General features: G+C 40.6%; 1 protein-coding gene across 3 annotated transcripts in view; it reads left to right on the plus strand.

Annotated features, from left to right (window-relative positions):
- The window catches only part of MCCC2 (methylcrotonyl-CoA carboxylase subunit 2), a 61,530-nt gene that overhangs the window by 12,937 nt on the left and 27,746 nt on the right, over nt 1-20,847 (plus strand). For 2 of the 3 annotated variants that reach the window (XM_065874263.1, XM_065874264.1), the window contains exons 4-7: nt 291-392; nt 2,576-2,703; nt 5,657-5,769; nt 17,276-17,389. In XM_065874263.1, coding sequence (XP_065730335.1) covers nt 291-392; nt 2,576-2,703; nt 5,657-5,769; nt 17,276-17,389 — 457 coding nt within the window. The remainder of the gene's footprint in view (nt 1-290; nt 393-2,575; nt 2,704-5,656; nt 5,770-17,275; nt 17,390-20,847) is intronic. The other variant, XM_065874265.1, reaches the window with a different exon arrangement.

Raw genomic sequence — 20,847 nt, forward strand, 5'->3', positions numbered from 1 at the left:
CAGTAGTTGTGGCACACAGGCTTAGTGGCTCCGTGGCATGTGGGATCTTCCTGGACCAGGGCTTGAACCCATGTCCCCTGCATTGGCAGGCGGATTCTTAGCCACTGCGCCACCAGGGAAGTCCCCTAGATTTTGTTTTTGACTTTCTTTTTGTAGATTTTATGTCCAACACGCATATTTGAAACATTGCCCCATTAAAGAAGAAAATTTCCTTTTCCACGTGTTAACTGTTTAAATATGATTTTTTGAAAAACGACATTAATTCAAGCAACATGTTTTCTTCCGTTCAGGTCTCCATTCCTGGAATTATCCCAGTTTGCCGGTTACCAGTTGTATGGTGATGAGGAGGTCCCCGCCGGTGGCATTATTACAGGCATTGGGAGAGTGTCAGGGTGAGTATTCTGCCCACGCTCAGCCATGTGGTTCAGGAAGCAGGCCGAAGAGGCAGGGTGTCCAGCACTCACTGCTCTGCATGTGAGCATGTGAGTTTTATGCTCGTGATATTATTTAGGACTGAGGCTTCCTACCCAGACATGTGTTAGGTTCATCTGTGGAGGGTGTGCATTTTAGCTCCTGAGATTCCATGGAGGCAAGGGCCAGGGCAAGACTGATTTTATCTTTCCACTAGAGCTGCTCTAGTGTTGGATAGTATGACTGAAAAAGAATTCACTCGTTTAAAAGGTCTAAAGTAGTACTTCATATTAATTGAAATTGACCTTTCTTACATAATCATATGGTTGAATATGGTCAGCACTCTTTCTCTGGCAGATGCTGGATGTGCAAACTAGTTAAAACCAAAAAAGAATTTATTGACTCTCTTAACTGATGAGTCTGGGCCTATCTGGGTCGAGGAGCACAAACGGTGTTACCAGGTCACAGGCTGGGTTTTGGTTTTGTTCCTAGGCAGGCCGAGCTGGCCACAGGCATCCCCGGCTTCTGCGCTCTAGGCTTAGCAGCTGCAGTGGACTGAGAGCTCCTGAGGGTGAAGGCCTGGGACTAGAGCCCATTGTTGAGCCCACGGCGTGGACGCTGAGTAGAAAGGCCTGGTCCTTGTGCTCACGTCTGAAGATGGGCTTTGGCGTCAGTCCCGCTAGAACCTCAGGGATCAAAAATAGAGAAAGGGCAGTTTCTGAAAGAAAGTTTAGTTTTGTTGCCAAAATAATAGATGCTGGGTAGGCAAAACCAATAGATGTCTAATACAGTATTTTTGTGGACTAATTTTATTTCTCATTCTGTAACATGTCTGTGACCTTTTAAAAAGACGAGTAAAAGTGGTTATGTCTCTTGTCCAAGGTGGTATATATAGCAAGTGGCAGAGTCAGAATTTCAGCCTAGCTTTGTCTGACTTCATAGCCTGGGCTCTTTCCTGTACCAGAGCTTCTTAAGCTTTTCTAGTGCAGCATCCCCAGGACGGAGGAGTGACCATACCCTGGAGGTGTGGGGGGTATGGCCCAGCACCCGCCAAAGCCTAAATTCCTTTTGAAGTCTAGTTTGTTCAATGTTAAAGTCATTAGAAATGTACATCCCACTCTATAAAATGTTAATTATAATGTGGAAAAAGGCTTTATCTGTAACCTAGTGAATAAAATTGATGCTCAAAGGAGAGGAGCCACATACCCTAATAAAAGAAGTACAACACTACCTGAGGCTGTGCGCTCAGTTGCTGTTCTCTACTTCATTTTCAGCAAGGATTCAATGAGTTTCTTTTTCGAATTCTAGAGAATATAAAGTGAGGTAGCAAAAACATCATAAATATAAAGGTTAAATTTTGTAAAGACCACACTGTTGTTCTCTCCAGTTTCAAGTGAGCCTCTGATCTTCGGGTTTCCTGGCAATACTAAGAAGGCTCCCTTACTGGCCCTCTTCATTCACTTCCCTGCTTCTTGCGTGTTACTTGTGGGCCATGGTACCTGACAGGCTGGTTTTGGTGAGAAAGGGCACCACTAATGACTCATTATAGTATATGCTTTCAGACTACTATTTTAGAGTTTGTACCTATTGTTACTTTAAGCAAGATAAGTGTTGTACTTTAAACTTCTTTTAGTTTTATAGCAAAGCATATGGCAGTGACATGAAGAAAATATGAAAAATAAATACTTTTTTTTTTTTTTTTTAATAAATACTTTTGATGGATCAGTTTTCCTTTTTGAAAATTACCTTCCTAAAAGGAAATTTTAAAGGTTTACCATGTGGGATTTTCTCACCCTGAGACTTGGATTCCTTGTTGTTGTTGTTGTATTATCTTGTATTATCTAGTTAGGACCCCTTCCTTCACAGAACCATTACAAAATGTGGCTTAGGTTGTTCGTTTTCCTCTACTAATATGGGGTGATGATTCTTTAAAAATCAAGTTAGAGTTTGTAAACTTATTAAAAGTGATTCATTTTATATAAATAAATATGTGAACAGTGCTTAAAACTTTTATATCATAAGATTGTCTACTAATGGCTGTCCCTGGCGATATGTACTAGAAATTGCCAGGCTGTATTGGGAGTGTCTTGTAATGAGATGCAATTGGTCTTTACTTTGAAGAACTCTCTCATGTTCTCTTTCCAATGAAATTTCTGCCTTTCAGAGTAGAATGCATTATTGTTGCCAATGATGCCACTGTCAAAGGAGGTACCTACTACCCGGTGACTGTGAAGAAACACTTACGGGCACAAGAAATTGCGATGCAAAACAGGCTCCCCTGCATTTACTTGGGCAAGTCACGAGAATTGTAAAATAAACTGTTATTAGCTAGAAAAATAATAAGATTGTTTAGAAGGCTATGTATATATGACGTTATCAATGGATATTTTAAAAAAACTGTTGGCTTCTCTTATAATTACAAAAGAGATGCACATTCTTTGCTAAAAACTCTGGGAGAAAAAGTAAACAAGCACTACCCATAATAACATCACTGAGGCAGAATCCCTGACAGTATTTTGGGGTTTGCCATTTTTTTCTCTACAAGAGTGGTGTTTTTTTCTTCTATATATTGGGTGGGCCAAAAAGTTCCTTTGGTTTTTGAGTAAAAATAAAAGACATTTTTCATTTTCACCAAGAACTTTATTGAACAATGTATTCACCATTTTGTTCCACTACCTTCTGCCATTTTTCAGGCAACTTCATAATTCCATCTTCCCAAAACTTTTTTTTTTTTTAAGCAAAAAACTGTTCCAGGTGCTTTTTACAGTCTTCCAGGGAATTGAAATTTTTTCCATTAAGAGAATTTTATAAAAACCGAAATAAATGGAAATCTGAAGGTGTAGTGTCTGGTGAATATGGTGGATGAATCAGAACTTCCCAGCCAAGCTGTAACAGTTTTTGCCTGGTCATCAAAGAAGCATGGGGTCCTGCGTTATCCGGGTGGAAGATTATACCTTTTCTGTTAACTAATTCGGGACGCTTTTCCTTGAGTGCTGCTTTCAGTTGGCCTAATTGGGAGCAGTACTTGTTGGAATTAATCGTTTGGTTTTCCAGAAGGAGCTCATAATAGAGAACTCCCTTCCAATCCCACCATATACACAAAATCACCTTCTTTGGATGAAGACCAGCCTTTGGTGTGGTTGGTGGTGGTTCATGTCACTTGCCCCATGATCTCTTCTGTTCCACATTGTTGTGCGGTATCCACTTTTCATCGCCCATCACAATTTGTTTTAAAAATGACATGTTTTCATTACGTTTATGTAGAGAATCGCATGTAGAAATGCAGTCAAGAAGGTTTTTTTCACTTAACTTACGTGGAACCCAAACGTCAAAGTGATTCACATAACCAAGCTGGTGCAAATGATTTTCAACACTTGATTTGGATATTTTGAGTATGTCAGCTATCTCCCGTGTGATATAACACTGATTGTTCTCAATTAATGTCTCGATTTGATTGCTATCCACTTCAACTGGTCGACCTGACCATGGACCGTCGTCCAGCAAGAAATCTCCAGCACGAAACTTTGCAAAGCACTTTTGACACATTTGATCTGTTGCAGTGCCCTCTCCATACACTGCACAAATCTTCTTTTGCATTTCAGTTGCGTTTTTACCTTTCTTGAAATAATAAAGCATAATATGCTGAAAATGTTGCCTTTTTTCTTCCATCTTCAGTATTAAAATGGCTACACAAAAATTCACCAATTTTGATAAGTTTTTTTTTAAAATGCACTGCTGATATGACAGCTGTCACAATACAATCTAACAAAATTGTTTCGAATGAAGTTAAAGTCAACTAAGCACTAGTTAGAACCATGTTGTGGAAAAACACGAACGAACTTTTTGACCAACCCAATATTTTGTTTTTCTGTTCACCATAATGGGTTCAAACCATGAAAAAATAATAGCTAATATATATGGGTCTCTTGAGTGCCAGGTACTAGGTTAAATGCTTGATTATGTACATAGTTTGAGCAGACGTAATTTAAAGAAATTTAATATTCAGTGAAAGTAATTTATATTTGGAATGAAAGTACATTTAAATCTAAGGATATTTTTAAAAAGACATAAAACCAAGGCAGTTTAAAATTGGTACTTCCTGGATATTGGCTTAAATTGGTTTGTAAAAACGCCAGTATATACTGTTCATTTTTATGGATATTTGAACAGGTACTGATGAGATTTTTTTCTCCTATGAAAGTGAATTTACCTCGTTGATTCAGAGTGTGAACTGCATTGCAGGTATAGAAAACAGCCAATGAGGCCCCACTGCTTGCAGGTGCTGTGCCCAACACTGTAGGGGATGCAGTGAAGAGTATTGTGTTGTCCCTGTCTTTAATGTATTAAATATCAATAGAAGACTTAGTGGTTGCAGGCAAGAGTGATAGGTATAAGACTAGCTAACTTTTTGTGGCGTTCACTCCGTGCGCTCACAGTATGTGCTGAGCTGAGTGCTTCACATACACTATTTCATGTCATCCCAATTGCAACCCTATGGGATAGCCACTGTTGCCTTCATTTCACTGGTGGGGAGACCGAGGCAGTAGACTGGTTCGGAAACACACCTGTGATCACACAGCTGTGAAGTAAGGAAGCTCTGTTTTGAACTCAGCTGACATTCTTATCCACCACGGTAATCTGCAGTAAAGAGAGTACCAGAGGCGACGTGCAATACAATTATCACATGAATTCTGTAGATGATTTTCAGATTGTTTTAAAAGAGAGAAAGATCCAATTTTCGCTGAACTGGTTAAGGAGTTCTGGTGTTTCTGGGGCTAATCCTCAAGGGAGAGAATGTCCTAAACATTTCAAGTGGAATTCTGCACAGGGGTAGGAGAGCCTAATGTGTTTGAAGAAAACAGTACATTTTGGGGGGCTGTGTTGAAGGATTGGAGAAAGAGGCTGTAGAAGAGTTTAGAAAAATAGGGCAAGTTTTTTGCGAATGTAATTAAGAACTGATGTTTGGGCTTCCCTGCTGGTGCAGTGGTTGAGAGTCCGCCTGCCGATGCAGGGGACACAGGTTCATGCCCCGGTCCGGGAGGATCCTATATGCCGCAGAGCGGCTGGGCCCGTGAGCCATGGCCACTGGGCCTGCACGTCCGGAGCCTGTGCTCCGCAATGGGAGAGGCCACAGTAGTGAGAGGCCCGCGTACTGCAAAAAAAAAAAGAACTGATGTTATCATTGAGATAAGTCTTCCTGTGTGTAGCATGTTTTGTTCATTGAGATGTACTTATTTCTCTTCAGTTGATTCGGGAGGAGCAAACTTACCTCGACAAGCAGAAGTATTTCCAGATCGAGATCACTTTGGCCGCATATTCTATAATCAGGCAGTTATGTCTTCTAAAAGTATTATACAGGTAATTTCTCATTAATGAGACGTATTGCTTCTTGCATCAAATGTCTTTGCTAACCAGGTATTCTGAGATGACTTAAAACAGAATTTGTTTTTTTTGGCTGTGCCATGCAGCTTGCAGGATCTTAGTTCCCTGACCAGGGATTGAACCCAGGCCCTTGGCAGTAAAAACATGGAGTCCAAAGCACTGGACCGCCAGGGAATTTCCAGAACAGAATTTAATGCAGAATTTAGTCTTTTTCCACAGAAAGCATCATAAGGATATCTCCAGTCAGATTCATCTGCTAAATATGGGAATACTGTTATGCTATAATAAAGGTTATTTACCAAAGGAAAAGAGTTTTTAAAAAGAAAGAACACTGAGTAAAATTGCTTTTTTAGGACTATACTCTGGAGGAATTCTAGTATATGTATGAGGAGACATGTACAAGAAAGTTCCTTGTAGCATTGTTTGTTATAGCAAAAGTTAAAGAACAAAGTAAATGCCCATTCATAGGAGAGTTATAATAGTTACTAGCTGTTAAAATGAATGAACTAGAGTTGTGTGCGTCATCAGAAATAAGTCTCAAAAAATATGTTGGGTAAAAAAAAAAAAGCGTAGAATAAATGTATAGCAAATTGCTATGTATACAAGTGTTAAATATGTCAAATCTATTATGTATAAACAGGTACATGGGAATGATAGACTCAACTTTAGAACAGTGGTTACCTTTGAGGTGGGAGGGAGGAGGAGAATAAAGGCCAAGTAGGAGGTCTGTAGAGGCTTCAACTGTATGTGAAATATTTTATTCCTTTAAAAAAATTCAGAAGTAAGTTTGACCAAATGTTAAGATTTATTAAGACTGGGTAGTAGGTAAAGAATATTTATTTTACTATTCTAATCTTTTTTGTATGTTTGAAATACTTCATAATACTGCTGCAACTCCTTTGTTTTTGTTTTGTTATTGAATTTCTTAAGTTTGTAGTATTTTTATTAGTATTCTAATTAATTAGTCATCACTTGCAATTATCTCTCTTCTTTATAATCTACCAATACAATGTGTTGTTATTATTTACTATATATTTTACTGTTATGTGGTGACCTTGCGTATATCTATGCTTTGTTTATCTAAATAGAAACTTCAGCTTTGCTCACTTTTGCACAGATGGCCCTTGCATCCATTATCTGTTATGAAATTCTTATTGTGATCTTTTGTCTTATAGGGGAAATTAGCCCATTTAACCTGGTATTATAGTTTATATAGCTATACGAAACTTGTATTAGTTTCCTAGGGCTGCCGTAACAAATGACCACAAACAGGGTGGCTTAAAATAACATAGATTTATTCTCTCAAGTTTCTGGAGGCTAGACGTCTGAAATCAAGGTGGCGGCCGGGCCGTGCTCCCTCAGAAGGCTCTAAGGAAGATTCCGTTCCTTGCCTCTTTGAGCTTCTGATGGCTCCAGGCGTTCCCTTGGCTTGTGGCTATGTGACTCCAGTCTCTGCCTTGGTCTTCCCATGGTCTTCTCCTCTGCGCCCTCTCTCCCTTACAAGGATACTTGTCACTCGATTTAGGGCACCCCTGGGTACTCTAGAGTGATCTTATCTGAAGATCCTTAACTTAATTACATCTGCAAAGACCCATTTTTTTTCGAATAAGGTCACATTCACAGGTTCCGGAGATTTAGGAGTGGACAAATTTGGGGCGCAGAGGGGCGCCATTCAACTCACTGTAGACCTCTGCCACCTTGCATGCTCATTCTGTGCTCTGTCTTTCTCTTCATGTAGATTTTGTGGGACTATATAAAACGTCAGCCAACATCTAACAGATATTTATGGAGAAGCTACTCTAAGCCAGGCCCTGTACTAGATAAATAAAACCAGGTAGGGTCCCTGCTCCTGTGGAACCTGAAGCTTGAAGTGCTTTAAGAACTAGGTCTTTTTAAAATTAAAAGTGTCCTTATAATTTTGAATAAGCAATATCTGCTTATGATAAAAAAATCTAAAGTATCTAAGGGGCATTTGACTGAATGCCTTCAGTTTGCCTATTTAATTTTTGTTTCCTAAAAATTTTAACATCAGTATTTCTTTAACTGAGCCACTTCTCAGCATTTATTTTTACTATTTCACCCCAATAGGAAGTTTGTGGTTGAGGTTTGCCTTCTTATATTCTCATGAACCTTGTGGAATTAAAAAAAAATCTAATTGTTATTGTATCCTAGTGTCCATGGTGCCTCTTCTCATCTTTTCCCCAATATATGAACTATAAACCTGATATCGCCACTGAAGCTATTGCTTCATACTTTACTGAGAAAGTCATATGTGAGCACTGTTCTATTAAAAACAATACTGCTTACTCTGTCTTTTTTTTTAATCCCAGGAAGAATTGTCTCTCTTCTCCAAGGCTAGACTTGTCATTTATAATCTTAATACTAATCCCTTATTTGTGCTTCATCATTAATCCTCTTTCTCTCATTTGCTTTAATATTTCACATCCACTTAATTTTTTTTCTCACAGCCAATAATCATGTTGACTTCCTTTTTTTTTTTTTTAAAGGAAAAAGTAGCAAAAAATGATGCACAAAGAAAGGACCTTTTCTAGCTTCTGCTGTTTTTGAAGCTTCTCTCCCTCCCTGGATTACCAGACTTCTTAAGGATTGGCCCAGCATCTTCGTTCCTGACCACTCACTTTCCTAAAAACCTCGCTGCCCTCGGAGGGTCCCGCTAACCTTAACCTCCTAGAGATTCTCACGCTGTACAACCTGTTGGTTTTGTTATTGTTCCCTTTCTTGAAATTCTCCTTAGGCTTCGTGCCACTGGTTTCCTTCTTCTCCCACTCTCTTCATTTAATCCTCCCAACCCCATTCAAGAACTTGTCCTTAGTAGTTTAATAAGATCTAATGACATACCTGTCACTTCCATGATCATTCTCTGGTCCTGGCCTCCCTCCACCTCCACCTACCCTTGGGGTTCTGTTGTTTGGTTAGATTTCCTGCTGGTGCCAGAGGCTCAGAGTAGACATTCTGTATTTAGCTGCCCCTGCTGATATGTTCCTTCACCCATGTTTCTGTGTGCTGTTGATGGTACTTCCTTCTTGCTCTTTTCTCTAGGATTGAAACTTTGATGTCATCATTGACTCTTCTCTGATTTTTCCCCTACTTAATCCTTTTAGGTCAGAAATATATATCTTCCTTATTTTTGTACCCCTGGGAGCTCCTTTGATGCTGGGCAGGTAATCAATACATAGTAAACCTTTGATGAATCAAGTCATGTTGGTTTTTACCTTTGGATTGGTCCACTCCACTCCATTCCTACTGCCATCACCATAGTTAGTTCAGGCATTTTCTGTCTATTGTACACACTACTATAAGGTTATTCTTTATCTAGTTCCCTTGTTCCAGACCAGACTTTACAGCCTGATACTTAAGACCTCGTGTGATCTGGTTCCAACCTAACTTTCTAGCCTTACTGATCATGCATTGTAAACTGCCGTCAGTCTGAAGCGCTTGCTATTTTTCATGTGCATCGTGACCTTTATGAGTTTCTGCTCAGGTCCATGCCAGACTCTCTTTCCCCAGTCCTTCCATATGGGTTGATCTGAGTCTCCAACCCATTTTCCAAGGTGCATCTCTGATGCCACCTTTTCCAGGAAAGCTTCCCAGAATCCCTTACCGGAAGTGATCTTCCCCCCACCCCAACTCCCATAATTCTTGAGCTATACCTTACTAATGGCATTTATCCCTTTTATCTAGACATATCCTGACTAACTTCCTTTACTAGACTCTATGCCACTTGAGATTAGAGACAATATTGGATTGTTTATATCCCAACGCATTTACTTACCGACTTAATAATTTATTATTTGAGTGAAACTCCTTAATAACCATTAAAGTGATACTTAACATACTGAGTAGTTCTATTTCGTATATTTTAATGTATGTTTATTATTATTATTATTACCATCATCATCATTATTTTTGGCTGCGCCGCATGGCTTGCAGGATCTTAGTTCCCTGAGCAGAGATTCAACCCAGGCCATGGCAGTAAAAATGCCGAGTCCTAACCACTGGATGCCCAGGGAATTTCCAATATATTTTATTATTTATTTAAGACTTTGGTTTAGGTGGACTGTCAACAATTTTTTGTATTTCCTACATAAAGCAATAACTGTTGTAACTGCAGTTATGTTACGTGTGCATTTTGATAGTGAGCACTAGCTTCCCTTACTTGTTCAATCACTGTTCCTCCCCAAGGTTGGTTTTTATTTAATGTTATTAACCTTGCCCTTTGTAAGTCCATTTATCCACTGATTTCTAAGAAGTATGTCTCTTGACAACCATATCTCTGTTTTTTCCTATATTTTTGCAGCTGTAAAGATGTGGCCAGATTCCTACAGACCTCCCAGTTTCAACAATTTTGTTTTCGCACTTGAGAATAAACAGTTAACTAGGTAGTTACCTTTGTATTCTCTTCTGTGTCATTTTTCCTTACTTTCTGGTAGGTTTTAGGACCCTGGTTTGTTTTGAAGTTTAAAGACTTGGCGTATTGGTGTCCAGTGGTCTTTCTCTGAGCCTCGTGTCCTGAGGATACCTTCTCTGGTCCTACTCCAAATCCATGCCTGATGCCGTGATGATCTTGGGGCTGTGCTTCTTTTGTTTTCCTGATGTGGTTCCCATGTTGCTGGCTTTTTAAATGTGAGACTTATAGTTCTCTTCAGAAGTGAGATCTTGGTGTTTGTTTTCTTCAAGTCTTATGTTACCATTAATTTTTTTTTTTTTTTTTTTTTTTTACTTTTTTTTTTTTTTTTTTGCGGTACGCGGGCCTCTCACTGTTGTGGCCCCTCCCGTTGCGGAGCACAGGCTCCGGACGCGCAGGCTCAGCGGCCATGGCTCACGGGCCCAGCCGCTCCGCGGCATGTGGGATCTTCCTGGACCAGGGCACGAACCCGTGTCCCCTGCATTGGCAGGCGGACTCTCAACCACTGCGCCACCAGGGAAGCCCACCATTAATTTTTATAGTCTAGTGAGAGTCTAGTCTAGACTGGTTTTGCTCTGATGCATTAATTCTCTTCCTCATTTTACAGTGATCCTACCACCCCAGCAGCAAATGTTTCTATTTTTTATTAACGGTTTATGTCTTCTGAAATAGCTGTTATTCGCCTAGTTATACTTAGTTGCAGCTCCTCAGGCCTTTCCCCCTTTTTTCTTCTTTGCACTTCTGCCTGTTTGTTCTTCTTTCTGGAGATGTGCCTAAAATTATTCTCAAGTATCCCTCCCTTCCTCTTTTCTTAACTTTTCCCTCTTCCCTCCTTGGCTTAGCTCATTATTTTTGAAATTTATTTTCTTTGCCTCAGACCTTGGTAATTGTTTTGAGGGTCCTAGTTAGGATAAACACTGTATATTATTATTTTTAAAATGCATTTCAACCTTCTCATGAAGCCAGATAGGGTCAGGGGTAGAAGAAACCACTCTGTTTTTTTTTTTGTTTTGAGGCTCTCTGATAAAAGGATTGAGGAAGAAACAGAATGTTCTGAGTGAGATGGACTTTTTGTTCTCTGTGTACACTTCATCCTATCCAGTGAGCACGGATAAGCATGCACGTTCTAGGATCAGCATTGTGATCGTTGGTATAGTTGATAATGTTCTTAAATTCTGGACAGCCATTGAATAGATATGTGTGTGTTATGGCTTTTATTTTTTAATGGTGACTCTTTAGGTAGAGGAAGAAAAAAGTGATACAGGCAGTATTTGCTTTCTACAGTACTTTGAATGGAAAAAGAAGAAAGATGAGAGATTTAAAAAACATATTATAATTTTAATGGCTTTTCCACCAAGCAACTGGAAATCTCCCTCCCCAAGTTCTATTACATTTATCACAGAGAGCCTTTGAACTAGATAGTCTTCGGCAATTTTTCAGTGGAAAGATGGAGGTCTAAAGTTCACACAGCTTCTCAGAATTGGGTATAAAACCTCTTGACTCCCTCTCAGACACCCCTTCCATAGGGCAGGCTGCTGACCTACAATATGTAATTTGTTTTTCGTGTGACGAGAACCAGTCTCTACTTGTGCAGGCAAGACCTGGAGGGTAATGAAATTTTGTCCAAAGTTTTTCCAGACTATTACCTCTGTTTTGTAGCCTCTCGTTTCCTTTCACTTCCAGCTTTTGCTGTGCCGTCTGTGCCAGTGATGACAAAGATTGTTACTGTCAGTTACACATCATTCTTAACCTACTTGCTGTTTTCTTGCTCTGAATTCAGGTTTTTGAGTTGCCATGGGCCTCCTGACCCTGCAAGAGGGATCTCTTGGCTTGTCCTTGTCACAGAGCAGGCCCACTTCTCTGGTGACAGGGTGGATGGTGGCCTCTCAGTGGAACTCGTGGGAGCTGTCTTTTGTTCTGATGCAGATGAGGGGCGCAGTCATGTCTCTCCTGACATAGTGCCTGGGATTTGCCCACACAGCCAAACCTGTACTCTGAGCATGGTCAGAACAGCTTGTGGTCACGCAGCTTCCTTATGTCCCTTAATGTCCCTTTAGTAGAAGAAAGCAGCAGAATTATCTTTCTGGGGTTCTGAATCATTTGTCCAGTGTGGCCCAGTGTAAGGTCTTCATTGTACTACAGACAAATGCTTTGGGATGTGGAAAGTCATTGGTGCTGTTTGGGCCCTGGGGTCCCCATGCTCTGTGAGAAGCAGCAGTAGACACAGTGGCGGAGCTCTTGGTGCCCGTTCACTCTATTTTGTGAGTGAAGAGCTCAGAATTAAATGCAGAAGAGGAGATTGTGTGACAGTGGTGACTTAACTGTGTTCTTTTATTTCTATTGAGCAATATATATATTTTATAAATTTACTTATTTTTGGCTGCATTGGGTCTTTGTTGCTGTGCACAGGCTTTCTCTAGTTGCAGTGAGCGGGGGCTACTCTTCGTTGTGGTGCGCGGGCTTCTCATTGCGGTGGCTTCTCCTGTTGCGGAGCACGGGCTCTAGGTGCACGGGCTTCAGTAGTTGTGGCACTCAGGCTCAGTAGTTGTGGCTCACGGGCTCTAGAGCACAGGCTCAGTAGTTGTGGCGCACGGGCTTAGTTACTCCGCGGCATGTGAGAGCTTCCTGGACCAGGGCTCAAACCCGTGTCCCCTGCATTGGCAGGCAGATTCTTAACCATTGCACCACCAGGGAAATCCTTGCTTTAGCAGTAGTAAGTTTTGTGTCTGTTAGATACTTGGAACTAGAATAGCCTCTCTTTCTCATTGATGATAAATTTGAGAATTTTGATTCCTGTATACTTAGTAACTCTAGCTCTTGTATTTTTTTTTAAATTTTGTAAGTTTTATTGAGGTGTAATTTATTGAGCTATAATTCACATACCATAAAATTTACTCATTTAATAGGTATAATTCAATGGTTTTTAGGGTATTTACAGGGATGAATCAATTTTAGAACACTTTTATCACCCCGGAAGGAAATGCCATACCCACTGGCAGTTAATCTCATTTTTACCCAGTCCCTGCAGCCCCTGCTAACCTATGGATTTGCCTATTCTGGACATTTCATATAAATGGAATTGTACTAAGTAGGCTTTTGGGCCTGATTTCTTTCACTTAGCATAATGGCTTCAAGGTTTAGCCACGTCTTTCTGTTGGTTTTTCATCATTCTCTGGGATGGTACAGAATGCTAATGCTGGTCTGTCTCCCATCTCTGGACTAGAGGAATAGTTCACAGATACATTAAAGAGCAACAACAAAGCACTTCAGAGACTATCCTAGGTCTTCAGATGGGCCTAAATTGCAGTCACTTAAGGGAGATGGTTTTTGATCTCTGTATTAGTTCTCTATTACTGCAGAACAAATTACCCCCAGACATAACAGTTTAAAACAACAACATTTATTATCTCACAGTTTCTGTGGGTTAGGGGTCTGAGCACAGCTTAGCCGGATCCTCGAGCTCTGCACTTAGCTGGATCATGTGACTGACTGCCGTCCTCTCAAGGCTCCGCCCCCTACCTCATTCATGTGGCTGTTGGTAGGATTCAGTTCTTTGCAGTAACCCCTCAGTTCCTTATGAGCTGTTGTGGGTTCTTTCCTTTGTGGGCCTCTCCATACAGCATGTCACAGCATGTCAGCTAGCTGCATCAGAGTGAGCAAGCAGGTGGGCGAGAAAGAGGGCCAGCAAGACAGAAGGCACGGTCCCTCACACCCCGAGCACAGCAGTGATGTCCCATCACTTGCCACATTCCATTCATAAGCAGCATGTCACCAGATCCACCGCACGCTCAAGGGGTCGTGATCCTACAGGAAGTGAATACCAAGAGTCTAGTATGACAGGGGGCGGGGGGGGGGGCGGTGGCGTTTTAGAAGCTGCCTACCACAGTCTCCTACTCTGTTACTGAGCAGAAGTCTTCTGTATATGTTTGTGATGCCTCACCTGGTGTCTGAGAAGTGGATTGTTGATTTCCTTGATTGCGGAGATTCTGTGGCGAAAAGGCATCTGAAGTGTTCTTAGGAATATGGTAAAATTTGTTTTGTGAGAGAGCATTTGTGATAGTTAAAAAGGGGCTTGGAGGTCTCAAGCCATAAGTTTTAAAAACAAGATAGGGGAGAATACAAAGTGAGTTGGGTATTCTCTTCCCCACCCGCCCCCGCACCCCCAGTCTAGGTTCAGAGATGGGGGAAGATCAGCCAGCAAGACAGAGAAGAATCAAAGGAGGTGGGACTGGAGTTTAAATGGGTCCCTGATGTGGAGCCCGGCAGCACTGCCCCTTGGAGTTGCGGGGTACAAAGGGGCTGCAGCATGATCGAAACCCTGACTGCCCATCTCAGACGGACATTGGAAGATCTGAGGGCTGGAGAGACTGTTGTTTGCCTTATGTGCTAATAATTTGTCAGCTATTCTCTTGAGAGACTTTTCTGCTAAATTGGTACATCTTTTCTCTCCACCCTGAGATGACAGGATGGCATTTAGTTTCATTTCCCTCATTTTTGTCTTGTGACATTTTGACAGGATAACTTGTCTTTGTTTGCTCCGTCCCCACCCCCAACCCCCAGTCCTTGGTCTTGGGACACCACTTGCTGACAGTTGCTCTTCTTTTCTCTCCTTTTGCTCAATAGTTGTTTTCATGGAACCCTGCTGTGCCTCTTTAGAGCTTACTTTTGAAAATTGTCCCCTTTCATATTCTCACATCATTGTGACTTTTCTCTCCTTCCTTGACTTCTTTTTTTGATAGTGGATTCTAGTGTTCTAGTGCAGAGAACAGGGTGATAAGGTGAAATTGTGTCCTTTGCTTCCGATATAAACTTAAAGAAAAACCCATAAAATATTTCAGACTTGAAGAAAGTACAGAGAATAATAGACCAGAACACTCATGTACCCTCCACTTGGATTTATGAAGTACTAACCTTTCCTGTGTTATTTTTTGCCCCAGATTTTTAAAGAATTTATTTATCCACAGTATCCCTTTCAAAATATTGTATTGACGGACATGTTGGCTATTTGCATATTTTGCTATTATGAACACTGCTATGATGAATGTTTCCTTGTGCTTGTGGGCAAGAGTTTTTCTAGCCATAGATATCTTCAAAACAGACTTCTGTGGGGAGGTGGGGTGTGGGTGGAGGGAGAGAAATAGGTGAGGGGGATTAAGAGGTGCAGATCTCCAGTTGTAAATGAGTCGTGGGTATGAAATGTACAGTGGGGGGAATATAGTCAGTAATTACGTGATATCTTTACGTGGCGACATACTGTAACTAGACTTATTGTGGTGATCATTTTGAAATGTATAGAAATATCAAATCCCTCTGTTGTATTACAGTAACTAACATAGTGCTGTAGGTTGATTTTACTTCAAAACCAACCAAACAAACACGCCCATAAGAAAAGAGATCAGATTTGTAGTTACAGAGACGAGGGATGGGGGGAAGGGGAATTGGGTGAAGGAGGTCGAAAGGTACAAACTTCCAGTTTTAAGATAAATAAGTAATGAGATGTAATGTGCAATATGAATAATATAATGAACACTGCTCTATGTTATATATGAAAGTTGTTAAGAGTAGATCCTAAGGGGTTTTTTCATCATAAGAAAAACATTTTTCTTCTATTTTAAAAATTTTGGGGACTTCCCTGGCGGTCCAGTGGTTAGGCTCCGCTTTTTTTTTTTTTTAATTTGCCACATGGCATGCGGGATATTAGTTCCTCCACCAGGGACTGAACCCGAGCCTCCTGAAGTGCAAGTGCGGAGTCCTGACCAGTGGACCGCCAGCAACGTCCCTGATGGATATTTTCTAAAACTTACTAAGAATCATTTCATGCTATATGTAAGTCAAATCATTATGCTATATACTTTAAACTGATACAGTGCTGTATGTCAATTATATTCCAGTAAAACTGAAAGAAAAAAACCTGGGTGATTGATAAGCAAAACCATAAGTGGCAAACACTTCTGTAGTATGTTGACAAATGTTACAGCCATTTTTCATAATGTTACATGAAATAGGGGAAAATGCCTTTTGTGACAGCCATTTAGATGGAAAAATGTTAACTCATGCTGCCTTTCACTTTTGGATTAATACTAGTGTGGCTTTTTTTTTTTTTTTTCAGAACAGATACTTGTATGACTAGAAGGAAAACTGATGGCATATTGGAATTAGCAAAACCTACTTTCATGTGATAATTAAAGAGAATATTCACCACATACTTCTCTTATTTTTCTCTGTGATATTGTTTATTCCTGTCTAGGGGTAATCAGCAAAACCCATATTTATTATGTGTCATACTAATCTCTAAGCAAGAATTTTTTTTAAGCTTTTATCATGGAAAATTTCAAACACACACAAAAGTAGAGAACATAGTACTGTGAACCCTCAGGTATGCATCACCCAGCTTCAACACAATGGACTTTCTTTTTAGCAAGATTTTCAATTGTGATGCTAACATTAGTTTTATATTTAGAAGGTCTTATGTTCAGGGTAACACAAAATTAACATTACTCATTTGGAGAATTATTTCAGTATTCCTTTGAGGTAAGTGGCAATTGTTTAGAGGACTTATTATTACTGTTATTATTATTAGGTTTAAAAGTTGTCCTTTTAATATAATTTTGCTAATTTATGGATGGATTGTGAGTTTCTTCTCTCCATTGGTTGCTCAGGGTAAAGGTCTGTTTGGCCAGTCTTCTCTTTAACAGGGAGATTGTCCACAAGCTTTGTAAAGTGTGACATAAGTCCTTCAAAATGCTTTGATACAAAAGTTAGGAAACCATTCTAAACACTTAGAGGACTCCATTTTAAAAATGAAACACAAGGAGTTCCCTGGTGGCCTAGTGGTTAGGATTCCGGGCTTTCACTGCCGTAGCCCCGGTTCAATCCGTGGTCGGGAACTGAGATCCCACAAGCTGCATGGCACAGCCAAAGGGAAAGAGAGAAACATGGGTACAAGCTTGTAATATCCCCTGGTACTGCAGTGTTTGTGGAACTGTAGATCCAGGGACTGTGTAAATTCACTGTCTGAGCTGTACTGCATGAGTTTCTTGTGTGCTTGGATTCCAGATAGCAGTGGTCATGGGCTCCTGTACAGCAGGAGGAGCTTACGTGCCTGCGATGGCTGATGAAAACATCATCGTACGCAAGCAGGGTACCATTTTCTTGGGAGGACCTCCCTTGGTAAGAAGCTAGTCGTTTGTTTGTTTCTTTTGGGTAAGAACAGAGTCTTGTTTGCTTACTTGCTTGATTGATTGAAGTAAAACATGCATAATACAAAATTTACCATTCTAACCATTTTTAAGTATACAGCACTCTGGCATTAAGTATATTCACTTTGTTGTGCAACTATCACCACCATCCATCTCCAGAATGTTCTTATCTTCCCAAACTGAAACTCTGTCCCCATTAAACACTAACTCCCTATTCCCCACCTCCTTCACTGCCCCGACAACCATGATTCTATTTTGTCTATGAATTTGGCTACTCTAGGAACCTCATTTAAGTGGGATCATATAATATCTGTCCTTTTGTGTTTGGCATATTTCACTTAGCAAAATGTCCTCAAGATTTATCCATGTTGTAACATGTTTCAGAATTTCCTTCCTCTTTAAGGCTGAATAATACTCCAATGTATGTACATACCACATTTTGTCTACTTATCCATCAGTGGACTTTTGGGTTGCTTCCACTTTGAGGCTATTTGGAATAATGCTGCTGTGACCATGAGTATACAAATACCTGTGTGAGTCCCTGCTTCCATTTCTTTTGGGTATATGCTCAGAAGTGGAATTGCTGAATCATGTAGTAATTCTATGTTTAAATTTTGGAGGAATCACTTCCTTCCTCTTTATGGCTGAATAATATTTCATTGTATGGATAGGTTGCATTTTGTTTATCCATTTATTGGTTGATGGACATTTGGATTGTTTCCACTTTTTGGATATTATGAATAATGCTCCTATGAACATTCATGTATAAGTTTTTATATGGGTATGTTTTCATTTCTATTGGATATAAACCTACAAGTACAATTTCTGGGTCATATGGTAGCTCTTAGGTTAACATTTTAAGGAACAGCCAAACTGTCCAGAGCATATTTTACATTCTTGCCAGCAGTGTGTGAGGATTCTGATTTCTCTACATTCTCTCCAACACTTGTTATTGTGTGTCTGTTTGACGGTAGCCATCATAGTGGGTGTGACATGGTACCTCACTGTGGTTTTGATTTTCATTTCCCTAATGGCTAATGATACTGAGCATCTTTCATGTGCTTGTTGGCTATTTGTATATCTTCTTTGGAGAACTGTCTATTCAGATCCTTTGCCCATTTTGTAATTGGGCTCTTGTCTTTTTATTGAGTTGTAAGAATTCTTCATGTGTTCTGGATACAAGTCTCTTATCAGATGTATGATTTGCAAATATTTTCTTCTATGGGTTGTCTTTTCACCCTCTTGATGGTATTTTCCTTTGAAGCATAAACACTTTAAATTTTGATGAAGTCCAATTTTTATATTTTTTTCTTTTTTGCTTGTGCTTTTGGTGTCCTATCTGTGAAGGTATTGCCTATTCCAAGGTTGCAAAGATTTAATCCTTTGTTTTCTTCTAAGAGTTTTATAATTTTAACTCTTACGTTTGGGTCTGTGATCCATTTTGAGTTGTGTTTTGGTGCGGTTTCAGGAAGGGGTTCGACATTTTTCTGTACGTGGACATGCTGTTGTCTCAGCATCATGCGTTGAAAGGACTGTCCTTTCCCCCTTGAATGGTGCTGGCTGAAGAAAAATACTTTTACTTATCTTTTCTTCTACTCAAGGTCAATAACAAACCAATACATTGTTAAGTGAAAACAGCAAGGTGCTTACACATAGTGTGTTAACTTTTGCGTAAAGTGGAGGGGGGGAATTACACATTTGTAAGCTTGTATATGCATAAAGAAACTGAAAAAGATAGAGTAAATGTTGTTTAAACGCAGAGGAGATGAAGCCGGGTGGGAGAGAGACCTTTGACTTTCCGAGTCTTGTGAAAACATCTTTTCAAAAGGTTAAGTCCCCCCCACCAAGAAAAAAGAGTTAGAATAGCTATGAGTGGTGCTCTAAATTTTTAATACTAGCAAGCTTTATGGATCACTGGTAGGGCAGCTACATGATTTGCAGACCCCAGTGCAAAATGAAAATATGGAACCCTTTGTTCAAAAAGGAGAAAACTACTGTGAAAGATACTAAAATATGAAACATGTTCCCTTCTTCTGTGGTCTTTCTACCAGTCATGGTGTTTTTATTTGTTATTTAATGACAGGCCCCACCCCACCCCCACCCCCGCCCCCGCCCCCGCCAGGCATCTCTACTTCCCATGGGCCCACCATGTCCCCAAGGATGTGCTGCCTCCATGTGAGAATGTGCTTGGTACCCAGATGGGGAACGAGCAAAAGCCTAGCCCTTAGCATCCCCCCCCAGCCCCCCCTCCCCCAACACGCAGAGTGGCCTGTTGGAGAGCACACCTCAGCAGCACACCTCAGCACTGCCAGCCCAGGACAGTGATGGGGCTGCCATGCTCTTCCCTGAGACACCATGGGGGGCACACCTGACCTCTGATCCTCCCTACACCTGTGTCAGGCCCCCACTGGGGGCGGGTGTACCAGGTGCTAGGCAGGGGTGGGGAGGAGAAGGTAGGGCAGGACCCAGGGCCCAGGCACCAGTCAGCAGGGAAGCAGGGAGCCAAGAACCCATCCCAGGGAGATGGGGGGAGGCAGACTGCACAAGATCTGAGGCCATTGTCCCATCAGACTTCACGTACAGAACACAGATTCAAAGATAAAGTTAATTAGACTTTCACTAGGGTGACCACTGAGCATTAAACTCCAAGCACAGGGCCCTTCTGAGAGGGGGACCCTGTGCAACTTCACTGGCCACCTGCCCGTGATGCAGGCGCTGAGGACTGGATTATGTCATCCTCGGCTCTTCCTCATCTCTCCTTTGGACACCTCCATTGTGATTTTCAGGAAAGCAGTTGTCACCCTGCTTTGCTTATGTCACAGCATGATCCTAGACTTCAGAGTGATAAAGAGAGGCTGGGTGAAGACACAGGTAATTTCTACTGGTTACAACAAAACATCCCATTACGTAAGTAAAATCCAAGAATATTAAATAGGTAAAAAGAATAATGTCAAGGAACTTCTAAAGCTATAATAAACCTACAAGTGGAGTAATTCAGCCATAAAAAGGAAAGAAGTTTTGACACATCCTACAACACGGACAAACCTTGAAAACATTGGGCCAGACACAAAGAACAAATATTGTGTAGTTATCCTTCTATGAAATATGTAGAATAGGCAAATTCATAGAGACAGAAAGTAGATTAGCTGTCGCCAAGGACTGGGAGGGGGTAGAATGGGGAGGGACTGCTAATGAGTATGGGGTTTCTTTTGGGAGCGATGCAATGTTCTGGAATTAGGTGGTGGTGATGGTTGTTATACAGCCTTGTTAATATAATAAAAAACACTGAATTGTATTCTTTTAAATGGTGAATTTTGTGGTATGTGAATTATATCTTAAAAAGCAAGTTTATTGCTTCAAAAGTCTGTCAAAGAATTATCTGGTTTTGGAATATTAACTCAAGTTTATTAAAAAGAGTATATTAAAAGA

Source organism: Phocoena phocoena, chromosome 3 (genome assembly GCF_963924675.1).
Source record: "Phocoena phocoena chromosome 3, mPhoPho1.1, whole genome shotgun sequence".
Lineage (NCBI taxonomy): Eukaryota > Metazoa > Chordata > Mammalia > Artiodactyla > Phocoenidae > Phocoena > Phocoena phocoena.